This window comes from Phodopus roborovskii, unplaced genomic scaffold, assembly GCF_943737965.1.
Source record: "Phodopus roborovskii unplaced genomic scaffold, PHOROB, whole genome shotgun sequence".
Lineage (NCBI taxonomy): Eukaryota > Metazoa > Chordata > Mammalia > Rodentia > Cricetidae > Phodopus > Phodopus roborovskii.
Window position 1 is genome coordinate 998,787 of NW_026125235.1, and position 21,291 is coordinate 1,020,077.

At 36.5% G+C, this 21,291-nt stretch overlaps 1 protein-coding gene across 3 annotated transcripts in view; it reads left to right on the forward strand.

Moving 5' to 3' along the window:
• Window positions 1–21,291, forward strand: part of Nox4 (NADPH oxidase 4) — a 123,094-nt gene that overhangs the window by 59,950 nt on the left and 41,853 nt on the right. For all 3 annotated transcript variants that reach the window (XM_051191586.1, XM_051191579.1, XM_051191596.1), the window contains one exon: window positions 7,620–7,680. In XM_051191586.1, the coding sequence (XP_051047543.1) occupies window positions 7,620–7,680 (61 nt within the window). The remainder of the gene's footprint in view (window positions 1–7,619; window positions 7,681–21,291) is intronic.

The following is a 21,291-nucleotide window of genomic DNA, read 5'->3' on the forward strand; positions in this document are numbered from 1 at the left end:
CACTACCTCTCCTATTAGGCTGGATGAGGCAACACAGTTGGAGGAAAGTGTCCCAAAAAGCATGTAACACATCAGAGTCAGCCTCTGTTCCCACTGTTAGGAGTTCCACAAGAAGACCAAGCTACACAACTCATATTTCTTGTGGTCTGCCTAATGCTTGGCTATGGGACTCCATCAGTAGCAGGGTGAATCCTGTCAATGATAATTGGGTGAGGCGACAATCTAAGTAGAGCAGACTATCATTAGGAATCATTTTATTTTATCAGTCATGTTTGGTTCTATCCTAGGTCTCTGGGCTGCCCAATCTCTGGGTCCTGGCTCTCCAGACAGTGTCACTGGTGAGCTACCTCTCAGGATGTGGGTCTCAAACTGAACCATTCATTGTTTGGCTACTGCCATAATTTCTGTGCCGCCTTTATCCCAGCATATTTTGTAATCTGGGCAAATAGTAGATCAAAGTTACATGGCTAAGTTTAGATCCCAATTCCTCCATTCAAAGTCTTGCCTGCTTACAGGAGATGGCCAGTTCAGGTTCCATATTTCCCATTGCTAGAAGTCTTAGATATGTTCACCCTCATAGATTTCTGTGAGTTTCCATTGCACAATGTTTCTAGCTCACCCAAGATATGCCCTGTTTCCAGTTGTCTTTCCCAGTATTCTCTCCTTTCATCTTCCCAGTACCTTATCTCTTCTGTTCCCATGCCCATCCCAACCAGACCCCATCATGCATCTGTGATGTCTCTTCTACTTCCCATTCACAGTGAGGTCCATGTGCTAGTCCCCCTCAAGCCTTCCTTATTAACTTCTTTTAGTCTGTGGATTGTAGCATTTTTTGTCCCTTACTTTGTAGCTAATGTGCACCTACAAATGAGTACATACCATTTATGTCTGTCTCAGTCAGGATGAACTTTTCTAGTTCCACCCTTTGCTAGCAAATCTTATCATGTCAGCATGTCTTTATTTTATTGTTTTTAACAGATGAGTTATATTCCCTTATGCAAATGTATCACATTCTCTTTATCCATTTTCTGATTGAGGATCATCTAGGTTGTTTTCATTTTCTGGCTTTTACAAATAAACCTGCTAGGAACATAGTTGCACATGTGTCCTCGTGGTATGGTAGAGCATCCTTTGGGTTTATGCCCAGGTGTGGTATAGTTGGGTCTTGAGATAGGTCAATTCCAAGTTTTCTAAGAAATGTTCATATTAATTTCCAAATTGATTGTACAAGTTTTCAGTCCCATTTCAGTATGAGTAGATGGGAGAGGGAAGGAAAATAATGAAGATTTTGACAGTTGGTTTTGTTGAATTAAAATGGACAGAACAGAATCATACAATACAGTGATGCAAATAGTGGTAACAAGTATTTTTGGCCTTTGTCTATAAGAAGAGGTTTGTATAGTATTTAACAAACATTTCATGATTATGGCAGCATATGAAATAAGACAACTTAAGGGAAGGGTCTATTTGGGCTTCCCATCTAGAGCTTTTATCCCATGGCCAGTCAACTTGTTTTTGGTGGGCATCATGTTATAATATAATGACATGGAAGACCTGAATGTTCACTGTACGCTGGGCAGTCAGCAAAAAATTTCTTAATGGGACCTCTGGGGGCAGGGCATATCCTTCCAGTTCTTTTCCTCAGACTTCGCCTGTCTAATCATAACTCATCTGACCATATACTCATCAGAGGATTAACCAGTTGATGCAGTTACAGCCCTCTTTATCCAATTATCTCAGTAGCATCACCAGCCAGGAAACCTGTACATGAATCAATACTAGTGCTTTTCCATGGAGCACAAAATAGATCATCTAATAAGAGATTTCTTTGGTCAGACACACTCCCTTGGAAACTTAAAGAAAGCACTTGAAAGTTGATTGAACCCTGGTACCAGGATTAATATGTGATATTATTATGACATTTGGACCTTACTCTGTCAATAATTTGGTTCCATGTGCAGATATATGAGAATTGAAAGAATACCTTTTAAGAAGAATGGTATGGGAGTTGGGATTGATATGTAAAACAAGCTCCTTTCAAATTTAAATTACAAAGTATATAAAAAATAACAGTGAATAAAAAAAGAAGTATGGTAATAACAATTTCAGCCAAATTCAATTTAGAATGAGCTATGTAGCAGACAATAAACAAAATGGGAGATTAGAATTAGAAAATAAAAATTGGTCTCAGGCAGGTCAAAATGGTTAAAGAACTTCCTGAAGATCATTTGTGATCTGTGATCATTTTGTTTGAGTTACCAAATTTGGTTACACCAGAACTTTAGATAAAAATGTAGATGTAAATTTGAGTAATTTTTTTTATTTCAAGTTTGTTTATTTAAAAATAAAAAATCTCTTAAATTTTTGATGTTTGATAAGTACATGTACAGAGACATAGTTTTATATTGTATTCCTAAAATAGGTATCATTTTATATTTTTTTTGCCATTACAAAACCAATGACAACTTATGCTGGAGAGGATGTGAAGAAAGGGGAACACTCCTCCACTGCTGGTGGGAGTTCAAACTTGTACAGCCATTTTGGAGACCAGTATGGCGGTTCCTCAGGAAAATGGGAATCAGTTTACCACAGGACTGGGCAGTCCTCCTCTTAGGCATATACTCAAATGATCCACATCCATGCAACAAAGACATGTACTCAGTTATGTTCATAGCACCGTTATTGTAATAGGAAGAACCTGGAAGAAACCTAGATGCCCCTCAACTGAAGAATGGATAAAGAAGATGTGGCACATCTACACAATGGAATACTACTATGTGGAAAAAAAAAAAAAAAAAAAACAATGGAATCTTGAAATTTGCAGGCAAGTGGATGGAACTTGAAGAAACCATCCTGAATGAGGTAACCCAGTCACAAAAACAGGAATATGATATGTACTCTCTCATATTTGGATTTTAGACCTAGATCAAAGGATCACCAGCCTAACACCGCCAGAGGAATTAGTATACAAGGTGGATTCTAAGAAATTCATACTAGGTCCCTCACAGAAGGGGGAAGGGACAAGATCTCCAGAGCACATGGGAAATTGGGGGAACAGTGAGTGGAGAGGGAACTAGGAAAAGGAGAACGGGAGGAAAGGAAAGCACGTAGGACTAGGAAGATTGAGTCAGGGGAGGAATAGAAGACAGAAAATAGAGAGAGGCAAAGAGAGAGGGAAAGAGAGAGAGAGAACATAAAAGAGGGAGCCATTGTAGGATAGATGAGAAAACTGGACCTAAAGAAATGTCCAGAGACCTACAAGACTGACTCCAACTAACAATTTGAGCAACAGTGGAAAGTCTAGCATAAGTGTCCTTCCCTAATAATGAGATCAATGACTAACTTATCCACCATCATGGAGCCTTCATCCGTACCTGTTGGGAACAGAAGCAAACACCCACAACTAAACACTGAGCTGAACTAGAATCGAGATGCAGAGAAGGAGGACAAGACTATGCTGCAGAAACACATGGAGACAGCTGACCTATACAAGGAGGAGCTAACGGTTCCCCAGATTGATAGCTGGGAATCTAGCATGGGACTGACTCAGACCCCCTGAACATGTGTCTCAGCTAGAAGGCCTGAGAAGTCTAAGGGATCTCAGACAGTGGAACCAGGATGTATTCCTGAGGCACAAAAAGACCTTGTGGGTACATCCCCCATGGAGGGATAATACCTTATCCTAGAGACAGGAGAAAAGTCCTAGTCTTGACACATTTAGATGACCCCTTCTGGATGGCATCACCCTACATGTGGAGTGTGTGTGTGTGGGGGGGGAATGGGACGGGAGGGTGGGTGGGGTGCACATGAGGGGGGAAGGAAGTGAAATAGGGAGGGAGGGAGGCACAACTGGGATTGATATGGAAAATTTAAAAAAATTGTATATGTTTAAAATCTATTATCTTATCAAACAAATATAAGGAAAAGATCTGATGCTAACAGTTTACTAATGTAGAAATACAGACCTATTACTGAATCCCAAACTTTTTATTATCTTATCCTTAATCTTAGGTAATAATACCTTATATGCTATTTATTTGAGATCAATATGAGCCAAGACCTTATCTTTGTGCATAGGAGGACTTTGTGATTTATCTCTACACTTAACTTAAACTTTTACTTAAATTCTTGAAGTGTTTTGAAATTTTCATTAGAGGTGTTTGATACATTTTTAAAGGGTTATTATCTAGGAAGTTACTCAATATTCTACTTGTTTCTCTTAAATTTTATTATCTATGATGTTATATTATTAATCACTTGATATGTATCGTCCTCAACATTTTATATGTGTCAACAATTAATGTGAGCTTTTTTGTTATATTATAAACTTAACCAAAAATGATTTTCTGAAACCTTTTAATGGAAACTTTATTAAGCATATTGGGTTTATTAGTTCCTAGGAAAGATAATCTTTGATAACTCTTCATTATGTCTTCCTTTGCGACTTTTAAAGAACTAATTTTAGATAGCCCTAAGAAGTAATTTAATACTGAGCATACCTCTTCAGGCAGTATTAATGACTCTGCATATTATTTATGAAAATATAGTGAAATATAATTATAAGATCTTCATTAATTTGTCACACCTCATATTGTAAATATTCTGTACTTTATTCCTTCAATATGCTTAGTTTGAATTTTGGTTGACCATTTTTTTTTTAATTTGAAGCACTCTAAGTGACTTCTAAGACATTATTCATAAAAAGAAGACAGAAGTGCTCCAATGTTTTATGAATTCAGGATCATATCTACTTCTGTAGTTGCCAGCATTTGAAAGAAAAGGGTTTCTAGTGTACTTTGAAATTTATAAATACCTTCTATAGTGCCTTCAATGAAAGAGAACACAAATATGAATATTTAGATAATGTATATATTTGTAATTCATTGTGAGATTACCACAATATGGATATAAATTTGGGAATCTAGAAGCAAGCTACTTTTTGCTTCTCACTCTACCCTCTTCTTGGCTTGCATTATCTTTTCATTCATTTACAGTGGAGGAAATGGCAAATGAGCTTAGATGATCAGAATAGCTGCTTAAGGTGTTGGGAAGATAAATTTAGTGAGTAAAGTTCTGGAGGAACCAACATGCAGACCTTCCCTTCTCCCCTACTTCATCCTCCCCCCCATCCACTCCTCAGAGTGGGTAAGGCCATGCTTGAGGAGTCCGAAGTCTGGCATACCATGTTGAGGCAGGCCCAAGACCATCACAGCTCTATCAAGACTGAGCAAGATATCCCAATATAGGGAATGGGCTTCACAAAGACATTTCATGCCATTGGGTTAGGACCTAGTACCAGTGCCAGAGGCCTGCCCAGCAGATCAAGTCATATACCTGTCACCCACATTCAGAGGGTCTAGTTTGGTCCCATGTAGATTCCCCAGCTTTCAGTCTTTAGTACATAAGCTTCCACTAACTTGGGTCAGCTGTCTCTGTGGTTTTCCTATCTTGACTTCGCTTGTTCATATGATCTTTTCTCCCTGTCTTCACCTGAACTCCAGTAGATCAGCCCAGTGCTTGGCTGTGGATCATTGACTACATGTGTTTCATTCTGTTACTGGATGTAGGTTTCATAATGACAATTAGGGCAGTCATGTATCTGATTAAAGGGGAACTCTCATTCAGAGACCCTATCCCTTTTTGGTAGGGGTTGTAGCTGGGGTCATTCTTACGGATTCCTGATAATTTCTATAGCCTAGGTTTCTCCCTAATGGCTCCCTTTATCAAGATGTCTCTTTCATTGCTCTCCCCCTTTATACTTACCCCAACTCCATCTTCTTGATCATTCATGTTCCCTTCTACCATCCCCTCCTTTCTATCCCCTCCCAGTATACCCAGAAAATCTCCACTATTTTACCTTCCCAGATCACACCCCCCCTTTTTTTTTTTTAACCTAGCTTCTCTGGGGTTGTGGATTGTAGTCTGATTATCCCTTGCTTTACTTCTAATATCCACTTATGGGTGAATGCATACTATGTTTGTCTCTCTGGGTGTGGGTTACCTCACCAGGGATTTTGTTTTTTCTAGTTCCATCCATTTGAAAATTTCAAGATGTCATTGCTTTTTAACCTCTTAGTAATACTCCATTGTGTAAATGTACCACATATTTTATCCATTCTATAGATGAAAGACACTGTTCAAGGTTATTATAATACTAGATAGATACAATTGTTATACAGTCCTTCGCAAATAGTACTTTATTCAAGCTGAGTGGTCACTAGCAGATAATCTTCATCTATAATCAATAGGTTATGGGATTCAGTTTGATGGGATTTACCAGATATACATCCTTCATATGTGAGTCTCTCCAACAGGCTATTAGGAAACACTCCTAAATCAACTGGGAAATTATTGGGATAATACTTCTTTATGAGTTTCATTTCCTAAGGTTTACAGCCTACATCCTGTCATAACTTCAGATTACTTAACACTACCAAATGGATTAGAAAAAAATAACCAGTATTGAAAAATGTTTAGTTGGGGATCATAAATAAGCAAATGGTTATCTGGAAAATGAGTGAAATCTTTTTTCATCACCTGCTGATTGGTTCCTGGGTAGTTGTTAGGTTATCTTAATATGGAACCACAGAATAACCATTTTTACTTTCATTTTGAAACTCATTTGCTTCTCTATAGGTGCCATGCAGTTCATTTTTCTGAGAATGAACATATTGGACATAGAATATATATATCTTTTTGTTTTGTTTTTGTTCTTTTGATAAGTCTTTTAATTTAAACTTGAAACAAGCTTGTTTTACATGTCAATCCCAGTTCCCTCACCCTCCCATCCTCCCATATCACCCCCACAAACTCCCATCCCATCCATCCCCTTTCTGCTCCCCAGGGAGAGAGAGGTGTTCCTTAGGGAGTCTTCAAAGTCTGTCATATCTGGGCTGGAGAGGTGGCTCAGAAGTTAAAATCACTGGCTGCTCTTTCAGAGGTACTGAGGTCAATTCCAAGCATCCACATGGTGGCTCACAACCATACATAATGAGATTTGGTAGCTTCTTCTGGCTTGCAGGGATACATGCAGGAGGAACTATGTATACATAATAAATAAATCTTTTTTAAAAAGTCTGTCATATCATTTGGAGCAGGGCCTAGACCCTCCCCCTCCAAATGGCTAGGCTAAGAGAGTATACCTCTATGTGGAATGGGCTCTCAAAGTCCATCCCTATATTAGTGGTAAATACTACTAATTCATTACCAGAGGCTGCATAGACTGCCTAGGCTATACACATCCTTTTTTTTTTTTTTTTTTACAAATTTTCACTGTGATTTGTCTATGAGCAAGACACAGAAAAATCATTCTTCAGTTCATAGTTCTTCCTTCTGACTCATATTTTACCTCAAAAACATTTTAACAGGATTTATAGTTGAGTAGGCCACTACTAAATTTTGTCTGTGTATTTTCTGCTTTATATGTTGTTTATGGGTCTTCAGAGAAATTCGGTTGCCCTAATAATCAGAGAGTATTGCTTTTTCTATCATATAAATTTTATCTTTTTCTTCCCCAGTAGCTGTTGATCTTGGGGCTTGCTATCAGAATAAAAGTTTGATCAAATCATATACTTCTAATATTAACAATCTGAATTGATTCCAGTATATTTTTTTTTCAGTGTCCTACTGAAACCAAAGCAACATTTGGTGTCCACTTTAAAGTAGTAGGAGACTGGACAGGTATGTACCACAGAGGAGCTTGAAATGCCTTGAAAAGAGTGGAGCATAAGAAAATGTACCAACAAAATAAATCCTCAAATGTATGAAAACTTACAAATATATTGAGTAGTTTTATTTTCTTTCTTTGCTTATTTAGTTTTTATGCCTATATTATTCTCTTATAAGATTTATCTTTGAATTAGAATGATATGAGTATCAGTAATTATAAATGCATTATTTATGGAGTTTCCTACTGGCAGTAGTAGAATGCTAAAATCTATTTCTTGGAATCATGACTTTAATGTTGATGGTGGATTTGAACCTCATAATAAACATTTATGTAGAATATTGATTAAGAAGATAAGGGTGCTTGCTGTCAAGCTTGAGGTCCGAAGTTTGAAACTCAGAAATAGCTTGATAGAAGAAAAGAATTGAATTCCTCAAGTTGCCCTCTGAACTTCACATACATGTTATAACTGATGCACACATACACAGAAATGTAACAAACAACCCTCAATAATGACCTTTCTCAATATCTGAAACTCCATAATATTTTAAGAAAAGAAGTTACTTTTAATATCAGGACTAATGATTACACTTTAGACATCTATTTTAGAAGTGCATTTATTATTTGAGAAATGCATTATGTTGAGTCCCCACCAAACCAAAAAATTAAGTATTAGTTGTTATTATATTCTTCTGATCAAATGCAGTGGCTGACAAATGTCTGCCTAGGAAATATTGGCTTCTGTTTTTTTTTTTTTTAAAGTGTTGTCAAAAGAGAAGAATGAAAGTATAAGAAAGAAAATAACATTTTGAAATGCATTTACAATGAAATAATAAATAATTATCTTCTTTAGAGTAGATTTAGTGTAGTCCAGAGACAGAAAAAGGAAGTCAGCAAAGAAGATAGAGATTTTTAAAGTTTAGACATTGAGCTAATGTAGGAAGGTGTAGGGGAAAATGAACATTTACAAGATAATACCTCACAAATCAGTGAAGATAATGATTAGACATATTTGGGAATCAAATAAAGACCAAATACCCAAAAAATGAGGCAAAATGAAATAAAACCAAGTAAAAGTGTCAGCCAAATAAAAGTAACTCGTTTCTTGTAGTAAGATATCATTTGTATTCAGCTTGGTGAAGCTAGGTCAATTCACAAACCTGGAGACTTTTGTGAACCTCTGAACAGTATGAGCCTCTCCAGTGAAAGTAGCAGTAGTGAGTTGCTAGTTCCATCTCTTAGGAAGACTTGTATATTCTTGGAAACAGAGGGGGAAGGAATAAGAGGGTTGTGTATTAAACCTAGGAAAGAATGGCTGTGAACAAGGGTTAAGAAATTATCATTGGAAGGAAAGAAACAATTTAAAAACGAGAGAAAGTTAGGATTTTAGATAACAAGGGAATATTCTGGAATGAGGAAAAAATGTCATTGATGTAAAATTCTCTGTGTTTAAAGGCACTGAGTTTGGAAGATGAGACTTGAAAAAAAGAAAATATGCAACATACATCAAAATGAGAAAAAAATCCTAAATCAATTACAAAGATTGACTAAAACCAAAAATGACTTGAGAAGTAATAACCTTCTTGGTATAGGCTTAAGTAGATAATGGTTATGTAGTGGCATTCAAAAGACATCACAACAGTTCATCTCTAGAGGTTATATCGTGGAAAGTTATTATTATTATTATTATTATTATTATTATTATTATTATTTTATATACCAGATGGTATTGGAAAAACTGAATTTGTTGTTACATTTTTTGGGAAACAAAAATGGGGGAATTTTTTTCAATAAAATATTAATATAGCAAAAATTAAGAATGGTAATTGATAGAATTCTGTACCTAGAGGAAAAGAACAAAAAATAATTTATTTCATAATTGTAAGGAAAAGCTTCCTGGCAGTTTGTTACTAGCTATTGTGTCTAAGTTTTTCTCAAAGTTATTTTTGATTACCAGTATCTCATTAAACTAATTACCTAATATATATTGTTTACTTCCATTGGGTTCATATAATTTTGTCAATTTTTCCATCCTTTTAATGTGCTATAACATTCAGAGAGATGCAAGACCATTCTATTCAGAGACCTAAGTTCTGCCTGTAGAAAGACATTTCACAGATAATGAAGCCAAGCATGCAGGTAGACAAGCCCTGAATAATTCTGTCACTCATTTAAACAAAATTTCAAAGGGAGATTTAGCTGCTAGGAACAGCAGAGTTATGATTATTGAAGGAAAAATGAAACCATTCAACTGAGATCAGAAATCACTGAGTTTTCCTCCAAAATTAAAATTATGAACAGAACACTATATATAGAAGTGAACATCAGAAGCTTTTTTTCTAAATGATATTGTTTATTTATTAGTGTGTATGTGTACTATGAGGTGTGTGTGTGTGTATGTGTGAAGCTGTATATCACCCATGAAGTGCTTGTGGGAGTTAGAGGGTAATTAGTGGGAGACGGTTCTTTCCTTCCAGAGTAGGTTAGGATTGGAGTACTGGGTTTGAAATGCAATCACTCTTACCTGCTGAGTCATTTTTCCAGCTCACATTCGTGGACAATTTAGCAGTGATCTTGCTTTGACAAAACCTGCTCTACCATGGGCAGTAAACAGGAGATAAAGAAAAGATTTAGGTCTCTTTCATACTGACATTTCCAAGAGAAACCTACAAAATACAATGTACAAGATGTAAGTGACATGGCTATATAGCAGGAAAGGAAGAGGCAACTAGTTTCATACTTGTCTACATTTTTATTAGGAATTACATCTCCTGATTGCATGAGCCACCCATCAAATTTAGAGGAATCATAAAACCCCGAGTGTGCAAGATACTTTTTTTTTCCCTTTGTAGTGATGATTTTAAAATAGTCAAAGGAATTGAATTAGTTTTTGTTTTCTTATATAATTAATCATATTTCTGTTTCAAACATACTAACCTACACTATTATCTTGATTATAATTCTTTCTAAAAAAATCTTTCCGGTGCTAGATATGCTTATTGTACAATATTCAGAATTAGCATTTTACTCTGCTATTTTACTTGCTTACATAGTAGATTTTTTAAAAGATTTTTTTGAGTTTTCACAACAAAAGTGTTATATATACAATATCCACACATAAATAGTCTAAATTTTTGCTATGAGCAAATTCAATAACCAATTGGTAGGTAATCATAGCTAGACATTAAATAGTGTGTCTATTTTATGTGTCTCATATTAACTTTTTAAGGATTCTTGATTTTAAAATGTTCATATTTTCCATTATACTTTGCAATAATCACTAGATATGGTTAGCTTATAGAATATAAAGTGAGAATTAAGGACAATGAAACACTGTGGATTTGTTTTTTATTTTTTAACATAAAGCCACCTTAACCACGGTTTAAGAAGTGTTAAATGAAATTTTAGTGACAAACATCCATGAAAAAGTTGATGTTGTATCTCTGTGTCTGCATCATGATAAAGCAGGTATGCTTAAGGAGCCCTCCTGCTGATTTCTCATGAAAAAAACTAAGATAGGACATGTGTTGTGTGAGTTAAGTACTTTCTTAAGTTTATGTTTCTTCTCATAAGTTAGACATAACCACATTAAACTTTATTAATTCACGGTGACAACATTTTTAGAAAAAAATATACAATTCACCATATAGTAGAAATGACTTTGAATACCTCATTTGCTTTTGATTCAAGTAGTTTTAATATTATATGATTGTGATATCATACATTTTTTTCTTTACTTACATTTACTTTAAAATTTCATAAATTGTATACAATGAATTGTAGTTGTTTTCTTCTTTATTGATCTCTTTCTTTCTTCCCCTTCTGTCCCACTGAAACATTTCTTTCTGACAAGCCACCTTCCTATATTAAAATCTTTTTCTTGTGTGTGACTCAGTGAATCTAATTCCAGTCATTTGTATGAGCACAGTGGAGGCTTATTAATGAGCATGAACGAGTCTTCAGTGGGCTCAATACTGAAAAAAATGATGTTACCTCCCCTAGAAGCCAATAACTGCTAATAGATCCTCAGGGAAGGTTGGAACCTTTTAGTTACTACAAAATTAAAAATAAACCTGAGTGCCACCACTAAATCCCAATGTAAAGGCCATGCAAAGTGGGGAGCTAAAATAAATTGAAGATTGAATTCTTTGGGCATCAAAAGTCATATCTGGGTATATGAAATGGAAGATATTTATTAATTCATGTGCATACAATGTAAACATTAGCATAATTTATAACAAAAACTGTTATCTGCTACATCTAGGAAGGAATGACTAAGAGAATATTTTCTATGATTGATGTTGCTATGAACACTGAATTTCAGTGGTTAGTCATCAATAGAAGATAGCTTTTAAACAATTGGTGACTGTGGCTAATAATTAAGCATGTATCAAATATCTTCTTTAGGCTCTAGAAGGATGAGCTTTGAGTCTTACAGCCAGGCTGATGGTAAGGTTTTCAAATCTGTCTGAATGATTTTTTTATATGGTCCTCATAGGTTCTACCAACTCTTATCAGGAGCACTTATTTCAAAAGACTGTGTTTAAGAGGAAGGGAAAATGGTTGAGAACCCCGAGCTTTAAAGGGAACTGATGAAACTCTTTGGAGTATAGACTTATAACACAATATTTCTGGTTATTTAATGGTTATTTCATATGGTTCTCCTGCCATATGGTTTATGAATTCTATTAATCCGAGTTACATCTTCTGCCCACCAGCCTCTGTATAATTGCAAGCCTCTGTATAATTGCTTGCCAGGATGCATCAGAAAAAAAAAAAAAAAATCACTGTGTGTGGCTGCTGCACCTTTACAAAATGTTACAAAATGTATTTGTTAAAATTTGTTAAACATCAGGACTTGATCCGTAACTGAAGTTGTGACAGGAGTACTTCTCTGTCAGCATTCTTGGCTTGTTAGGTACATTGTCAGTAAACAGGAATCCCTTGGTAGGAATCTTGCTTTCAGATCAGTATTATCTAACAGTGTTTAAATTATTTAGTGGTCCATGTTGTAATCACATGTGGCACCATCCATCCTGTTCCATTTCCTTAATATAGATGAGTGATTTAGTGTAACTCTATTGTTTGAGTTTTACATTTACTTGTTGTTTATTTTCTTGTTTATTTCATTTGTATTTGTGTGTTGGCATATGTGCTGTGGAGTATGTATGGAGGCCAGAGACCAACTTGCAAGTGTCAGTTCTCTCCTAATGTGCTGGTGTTTAGGTTATCAGACTTGATAGCTGATAGCGAGCTCCTATATACATTCAGCCATTTTGCCACCATAATTTAATATAATTTAATTTTCTTTCTTTTTTAGCATTTACTATATTTATTTTTATTTATTTATTTTTTGTTTTAGAGTTTCATGCATGAATACTGCATTTTTGTCATTTCTACTTCACAATTTTTCTCTTGAAGTTCTTGATCTTTCCTGTCTCTTTATAAATTTAAGACCTTTTCTTCTTTAAATATTATGGTTATGCACACACATTCATATATCTAGGTATGTGTATATGTGCACATATGTTTCAATCTATGTGTATATCTACACACACACACACACACACACACACACATATATATATATATCCTTTTGAGTTTAGTTGGTGTTACTAATATATATACATTTAGAGTGGGCCCCTTGGAATTAGATAACCTATCAAGAGATTATCCTTGGAAAATACTGAGCATAAGCATACAAGTTTTGAGATTAAGGTGGACAAATGCAATTCATGGGACTTATGTTTTTCATAATGAGGTACATCTTTTGAATTAGTTCTGAATACAACTTAGAACTATGTCTTCAGTTTAAAAAGTTTCTGTTATCCTAGAAGCTTAATTTGAAAACTAAACTATTTCAGAAGTTTTTTATTTTTATAACTATAACTGATTTTTTCAATTTATGTGAATGTTCAGCAAATTCTGTGCATTCTATAAGGGAATCAGTTATTGCATGACACAGTATTTTCCACATTATTGCTGAATATCTAGTGTTCCTGATCCCTCCTTTTTAATTTCAGTTAATTCTGAAAACCATTTTGAGAAAAAATACTTTAATTACTCAGAATTTCTCCTAAGAACTGGCATTGACTCATCTATTGAAGAGTTCATAGTTCAAGAAGAACTATACAGGAGAACTAAACTCTGAGACATTCCAGCATGGAATGTTCAGCAATGGTGACTAGCCAGTAGATTAGAAGAGAATAAAGAGCATTTGTTATATAGACCACAGGTGAATACTTCAAAATAACGTTGTTCACTTATAACAAATGCTTCTAAGAAATTGGATAAAATGAAGATTGAATTAATAACTTCAAAAGTTATGGTTGACAGAGTGCTTGGAATAAAATTCACTTTGAAGTAGCTGCATGAGGCCATTATTTCCAAAGGAACTGGATTTCCTGTGCTGTGCTGGACCTACCACAGAAAAGCTCAAGCCAGGGAGTCCCTCTTCTCAGTTGTATAGTCAACAAAATCAAGTAGAGTAGTTTCCCTTCATTCATTGTTTATTCCATAGAAAGGAACAAGTGCCTTTCTGGTAACATGAATCTTTTCCTAGTATTCACGTGCTAAAAATTTATTGCCAGTGTGATCATTGGTGGGCCTTTAAAAGATGCTGTCATTGTGAGGACTGGGGGGACTTAAGCTCAACCCTTTCTGATCTTTATTCATGCCATGGTACACCAGCAAGATACCATCTTAGCAACAGACCAAGCATCAAACATGCTACCTTGATGTTTAAATTACTGTAAGAAATAAGTTTGTTTGTTGATGAACTAGTCAATCTGAGATTTACTAAATACATATTTTAAAAGTATATACATTGTTTGGTTTAGGCACATGTCTTGAACATTTGCCAGAACTCTACTATACATGTTTTAAAGAATTCTTATTTTAAGTGAAGAAATATCAGTAGCTGATGTGATATTGTAAGGCTAAGGCACCTAGAGACATATTAATATACTTTATAACTGCTGAAATAATTGCAACACATTTATATATACCTGGGAGTGATGTAGATAACCAGAAGGAAGTATAGAGTGCAAGATTTATATTGCCATAGAGACAGAAATTTACAGTTATGCAATCTTAGTCCACAAGTGTCTCTAAAGAAACTTGATTCAATATGTATGTGGCAGGCATGAACTTCACGAAAGCAACATGAATATTCCTCACTTTATAAAAGGAGGGATGCGCCACATCTTCATTAACCATTCTTCAATTGAGGAGCATCTAGGTTGCTTCCAGGTTCTTGCTATTACAAATAGTGCTGCTATGAACATAGTTGAACAGATGTCTTTGTTGCATGGATGTGAATCCTTTGGGTATATGCCTAAGAGGGGGATTGTTGAGTCCTGTGGTAAACTAATTCCCATTTTCCAGAGGAACCGCCATACTGATCTCCACAATGGCTGTATGAGTTTGCACTCTCACCAGCAGTGGAAGAGTGTTCCCCTTTCTCCACATCCTCTCCAACATGAGTCATCATTGATGTTTCTAATTTTAGCCATTCTGGCAGGAGTAAGATGGTATCTCAAAGTTGTTTTGACTTGCATTTCCCTGATAGCTAGGGATAATGAAGATGTGGTACATCTACACAATGGAATACTACTCTGCAGAAAAAAATAATGGTATCTTGAAATTCACAGGCAAGTGGATGGCCTGAATGAGCTAACCCAGTCACAAAAAGAGGAACACAGTATGTACTCACTCATATATGGATTTTAGACCTAGATCAAAGGATCACCAGCCTATAATTCACACCACCAAAGGAACTAGGATACAAGGTGTATTCTAAGAGATTCATATAAAGTCCCTCACAGAACTAGAAAGGGACAAGTCCCCCCAGAGCTCAGGGGAAGTGGTAGGGGGCAGCAAATGGAGAGAGAAGTAGGAGAAAACGAGGGGGAGGAAAGGAAATCATGTGCGACCAGGAAGATTGAGCCTGGATAGGAGTAGAAGACAGGAAAGAGAGAGAGAGACAGAGAGACAAAGAGAGAGAGAGAGAACATCAAAGAGGGAGCCAATATTGGTTTGAAGATAAAATTGAACACAAAGAAAGGTCTAGAGAATACAAGACTGCTGCCAACTAACAATTTGAGCTTCCGTGGAAAGGCTATCATAAATGCCCTTTCCAGAGAGTGAGATCAACAACTAACTTATCCATGGAGGCCTCAACTAATGCCTGTTGGAAACAGGAGCAAACACCCATATATAAACACTGAGTCGAAGTAGAACTCAGATGCAGATGGAGAGGACAAGACTAGGCGGCATAAACACATAGAGACAGATTACCTGAACAAGGAGGAGCTAACAGGCCACCAGACTGATAGCTGGGAATCCAGCATGGGATTGACTCAGGCCCCCTGAATATGGGTCTCAGCCAGAAGGACTGAGCAGTCTAAGAGACCTCAGACAGTGGAGCAAGCATGTGTAAGGTGTAAGGTTTTACCTCCCGCCGCCAGTCTTGTCCTGCTGCTGCGCCAGCCCCAATTAACACACAGAGACTCTGTATTTGATATAATCCTGTTGGCCTGTTACTAGTTTCTTATCGGCTAGCTCTGTCTTAATTATTAACCCATTTCTATGTGTTTCCACGTGGTCTTACTGAGAGCAGAGGAATGGCAGTTCTGTTCTCTCCAGACTCTCAGTCTTGACCCTTCTTACTACTTCCTATTTTCTCCTTGTGTCCTAATCCCGCCTATCTTGCTTTCTATTGGTCAACAGTGCTTTATTCATTAACCAGTATGAGAAACATTTACAGAATGGCATCTCCCATCTTCTCCTCTTTTCTGTCTAAAATAAAAAGATGGGTTTTAACCTTAACATAGCAAAATATATAACACAACAGTTATCAAGTAAGTATCACAGTTAACAATATTAAGTCCGTTAACATTTAGCATGATTTAAGAAAATATTCCATCATCTGTCCTATCTTTGTGAGTCTAAAGTCTTATATGTACCATATTTAATACTAAGGAAAACTATAACCATAACTATCTATCTTCAATGCCCTCAAAGACCACAGAAGGATATTATATACATTCTAGAAATGTCAGAGACATCTTGCCTCTTCAGTCACCTGAAGTTCTTCTGTAATCTTCCTTCTTCAGCCCATAGGCCAGAGTGTGTCTGACAGACTCTTCAGTAAAGCAGGAAACTTTAAACTGTATTCTTGTATTGGCAGTTTGTCGGTCATTTTTCTCTGTGTCCTGCAGACTGTCTGGCAGACTCTTCCATGAAGCAGGAACTCTGTAGCAATGTCCATCTTGAATCACCTGTCACTTTACTGTGGGTCCTGCATGTCCAGTTTATACAGCATAAAGTCAAACAGTCCAGACAAGAGCAGTATCTTGTCCAAATTGCTACTCTTTCCATATTGGAGGCAAACTCCATAACGCATTTCTTCAATGTCCATCTTTCATCTTCCTTTCTGACGCAGGTGGTGTTGCCAGGAGCATTTATGTCTCATTGTCAAGAAAAACCCTAAACCATTTGAAATGCCATATTCTGTAGGTCTTTGAAAGTTTTGAAGAATGCCTATCCATCTCAAATACATGTCTGTATATCTAGAAATGTTAACTAACTTAGCTATAAGATTTGACTATCATAGGTACTATATATAATCTGTATTGAATTATACATTACATTTTTAAATGAGGTATATATACACAATGCCTAAACAAGAGGAGAAATATACTTAATTACAAAATTGACCTTAAATTTATATCAATAAATGAAAATCTGTTCCAAAACAAAGTATTCATATCTATACCATAATCCCCTTTTTTACCTTTAAAAGGAGATTGGTTGTTGTCATTAACCATTTAAAACCAAGCCCACTTAAATGAAAACAAACATTTATAAACAATATTTGGGAATTTGGGCGTCGTTCTTTCCAAACTACTTCCTGCTGATAGGTGGCGCTGTCATGGGGATCCTAAGAAGACTCAGATATCCTGGCTGTAGTCTGCAAGTCTGCCTTGTTCAAGCTGTTTTGAATGTTGGATCACCAGGAACTCTGTTTCAGGGGGTCTGGCTTGATCAAACCACATTAGTCTGGAAGGAATCCACAGCCTTTTATTTTCTGTGGAAACAAAAATAGAAATCCTTTTCCCCAGTAACTTGTCCTTAGACTTAAATTTTGAAGTCAAAGCATTTTTAAAATATATAAATTGAATTAATCCAGCAGTACTTCCTTTAACAATTGTTTCCTCAGCAGTCAAACGATATAAAGATAACAGAACAGCATATAGTATCCACATTCTTTTTGTGCTTCCCATCTTTATGTGGCCTTTTTACTGCTCTATTTTTTTCTACTTCTATTTTTTTTTTTTTTTTTTTTTTTTTTTTGAGACAGGGTTTCTCTGTGTAACTCTTATCTGTCCTGGAATTTACTCTGCATACCAGGTTAACTTTGAAATCACAGAGATCTGCTTGCCTCTGTCTCCTGAGTGCTGGGATTAAAGGTTTGTGCTACCACACCCAGCTGTTTTCTGTCTTTTTAAAACAATTTTCTGTATGTTTTTCCCCCACAAGCCTACGTATATTTTAGACCACACTATAAACCTTTAGTGGTTTTTCTTAATGTGAATCTGTCTTTACAGTAAATTTTTATCTTTGTCTGGCCATGAGTCTTTATCTGTTAAACAACAACATTGCTAAAATGGAAGTCTTTGTTGTTTCTGCCATGGTTATCAAAGATGGAGGCAGGTACCTTTACCACCAGCAATGAAAGCTGTGGTCACTGCCCTGGTCAATGCTGCCATCCAGCAGGCATGCTGCCGGCTTGGAGATGTGGTCACTGCCATTGCCATCTCTCATGCACACCAATAAATTGTTAGCAGTGCTTTTTTAAAGCCTTGCAGTTTTTTGCCACTTATGCTGAGTCAGGAAACTTTTCTTAAAGGAGCCGCGTGAATATCTGCTTGTCTCTAGCAAAGCAGAGTCCAACCGAGAAAAATGCTGTTACCAAGAAACCTTGCTTGTCTCTGTTCTTTTGTTTCTAAAACCCTTTTTAAAGCTTTTGTTAAATTTTAAGTGTAAGTTCTTATTAGCCACGTGGGCGCCATTTGTAAGGAGTACGGTTTTTCCTCCCGCTGCCTAGTCTTGTCCCACCACTGCGCCAGCCCCAAATAATAAACCGAGACTCTATATTTGATATAATCCTGTTGGCCTGTTACTAGTTTCTTATCGGCTAGCTCTGTCTTAATTATTAACCCATTTCCTAGTCCCTACTTCACATGACCTGTCAGACCTACGTGACCCCTACTGGATGACATTCCCCTACATATGGAATTGGGGTAGGGAGATGGGAGGGTGGTTAGAGTGTATGTGAGAGGGCAGAGAGGGTAAAAGGGAGGGAGGGAGGAAGGGAGGGAGTGAGGGTGGTTTGGAGGGAGGGAAGGAAAGGGAACTGGGATCGACATGTAAAATAATAAATTAAATTAAAAAAAATAAAAGGAGGAATGTAGAGAAGATCGTTATAGAAGATAACTAGGGGTCAGCTGATAGGTTTGGATGACCTAAATAGAATGTTTGTTTTGGTTCTTTATAATTATAATGGTAATAAATGGTAGTGATAACCCTGATAATGAGAATAGAGAATGAGTGCAATGATGGTGAGGACAAGGAAGGTGCAGTGAATCATCTGGGGTACGAAATGGATGAGGGAATCCTGCTGGCTCTTCTCAAATATGCCAAGTAGTCTTCTGAGATCTGTGTTGCTAAATTGAAACAAGATAATTCGGAATAATTGTGATTTCTTTCTCAGTTATGGTTCGCAGTTTTAGATTAGTAGTTGAGCAGGTGGTAAATTGGATTTTAATTGACATCATTCCACTTCTGAAAAAAAAAATGTATTATATCTGCCATTTTAAAGTCATTCTTCATACTATACTTTATAAACCTCAAAACATCAATCAAGTCAAGTCTCTTTTCTTACTGGAAATTCTGTAGGAACTTCATGGGATTATCTCTACCTTGTCCTAGAATGACATTATGTTGGTATTCAATTGCTGTGGGAAGACACCATGACTAAGGCAATCTATAAGAGAAAGCTAACACTTTCAGAGACTTAGTCACAATCATCATGGTGAGAGGCAAATGGATGTGACCCTGGAATAGTTGCTGAGAGCTTTCCATCCTGCTTTGTAGACATCAGCTGGAGAGGGACACATCCTGGGCCTGGCACGAGCTTTGGAAACCTCACAGGTCACTCCCAGTGACACACCTCCAATCATGGTCCCACCTCCTGCAATGAAACCACAACACCTACCCCAGGACACTAACTTCTCCAACAAGGCCACACCTCCTAATTTTTCAAATAATTCATTAACTAAGCATCCAAGTATATGAGGCTGTGAGGGTCATTTTCATTCAAACCACCACAAATCTTCAAATTCTATCATCTTTATTAACTTCTATGCCCATCAGCAACATTGCCTCTGTTCCTTCCATTTCACTTATTCTTTACTATGATACATAGTCTGGAGAAATTACCACCATCCAACTTGCTCTCTACCTCAACAAACATGCCGTTAATGTCTTCTGATCACATCTCATGGTTCAAATCTTCCTTGAATTTCTAGATACTTTAGTATGGGTTGTGTTTTATGTAGGCTAACACCATATATTCTGAGCACTCATTTTCATTGACAATTGCAGAACTCAGGTGTAGTCATGGTGAATACAGACTCTGCAGTGTCCCATTAGGGAGTTTTTAAAAATAACTTTATAAGCGTCAATGTACTCAGGGGTCTGATAAGTCACCCTCTCCCAATAATTGTAAATATTTCTTAGGGGAAATATAGAAGGAAAAGAGTAAAAAGCAAACATGGTCAAATGCAAAACATTGATAGTGTGTACATTCCATTTCAGATGATGAGGAAGCTTTGCAACAGAATTGGGAGGTTTTCTGGGCCAGCTCAATGTTAGATATAAATACAACTCTCGTAGAGTTCCAGGGAGAGGTTCCTTGAGTAGCTCATAGAATTCTAGACAAATGCCCTACTGTGAGAGGTCAGGAAAGATTGGTGTCCAGAGGCAAGGGTATGAGGAGAGTGTAGAGACTGCTGTAACCTAGACCTTTCCTGGAGATGCTGGTAAAATAATGCAGAATTTCCAGTTGGAAATGAAAGCAAATTTGTACTTTGTATGAACCACCCTGCCATTTTTCTGCAGGATAGAAACAGGGAAGGACAGGTTAGACATGAAAACAACACATTAAATAGTTCTACTAATATCAAGGAAGTAAAAGAATTTAATCTCATCTTCTAAGAAGGAAGTAATCTAAAGCAGAGACTAAATTTCTGGTTAGCTTTATAAAACTTTTGTTTTTTGTAGGGAGGAAGAGAATGCTGCAGACTACTATGTAACTTAAGAGAGGAATAAGCAAACAGAATCAGTACACGATTAGTGAACCCTATTTCAGAAAATTCCTGTTTCCAACTTTCCCACAAACTCAGCAACTGATTGAACTTTTATTGGCCTGACCTGGGACTGGCGATAGGTAATGAGTAGGGAATACGGTGCAATTACATGTGTGTGTTGAGGAATGATATCTAGGTCAGGAGCAGATGCGTTAAGAATGCATATGATTTCTGTTGTGAAACACTGTTTCT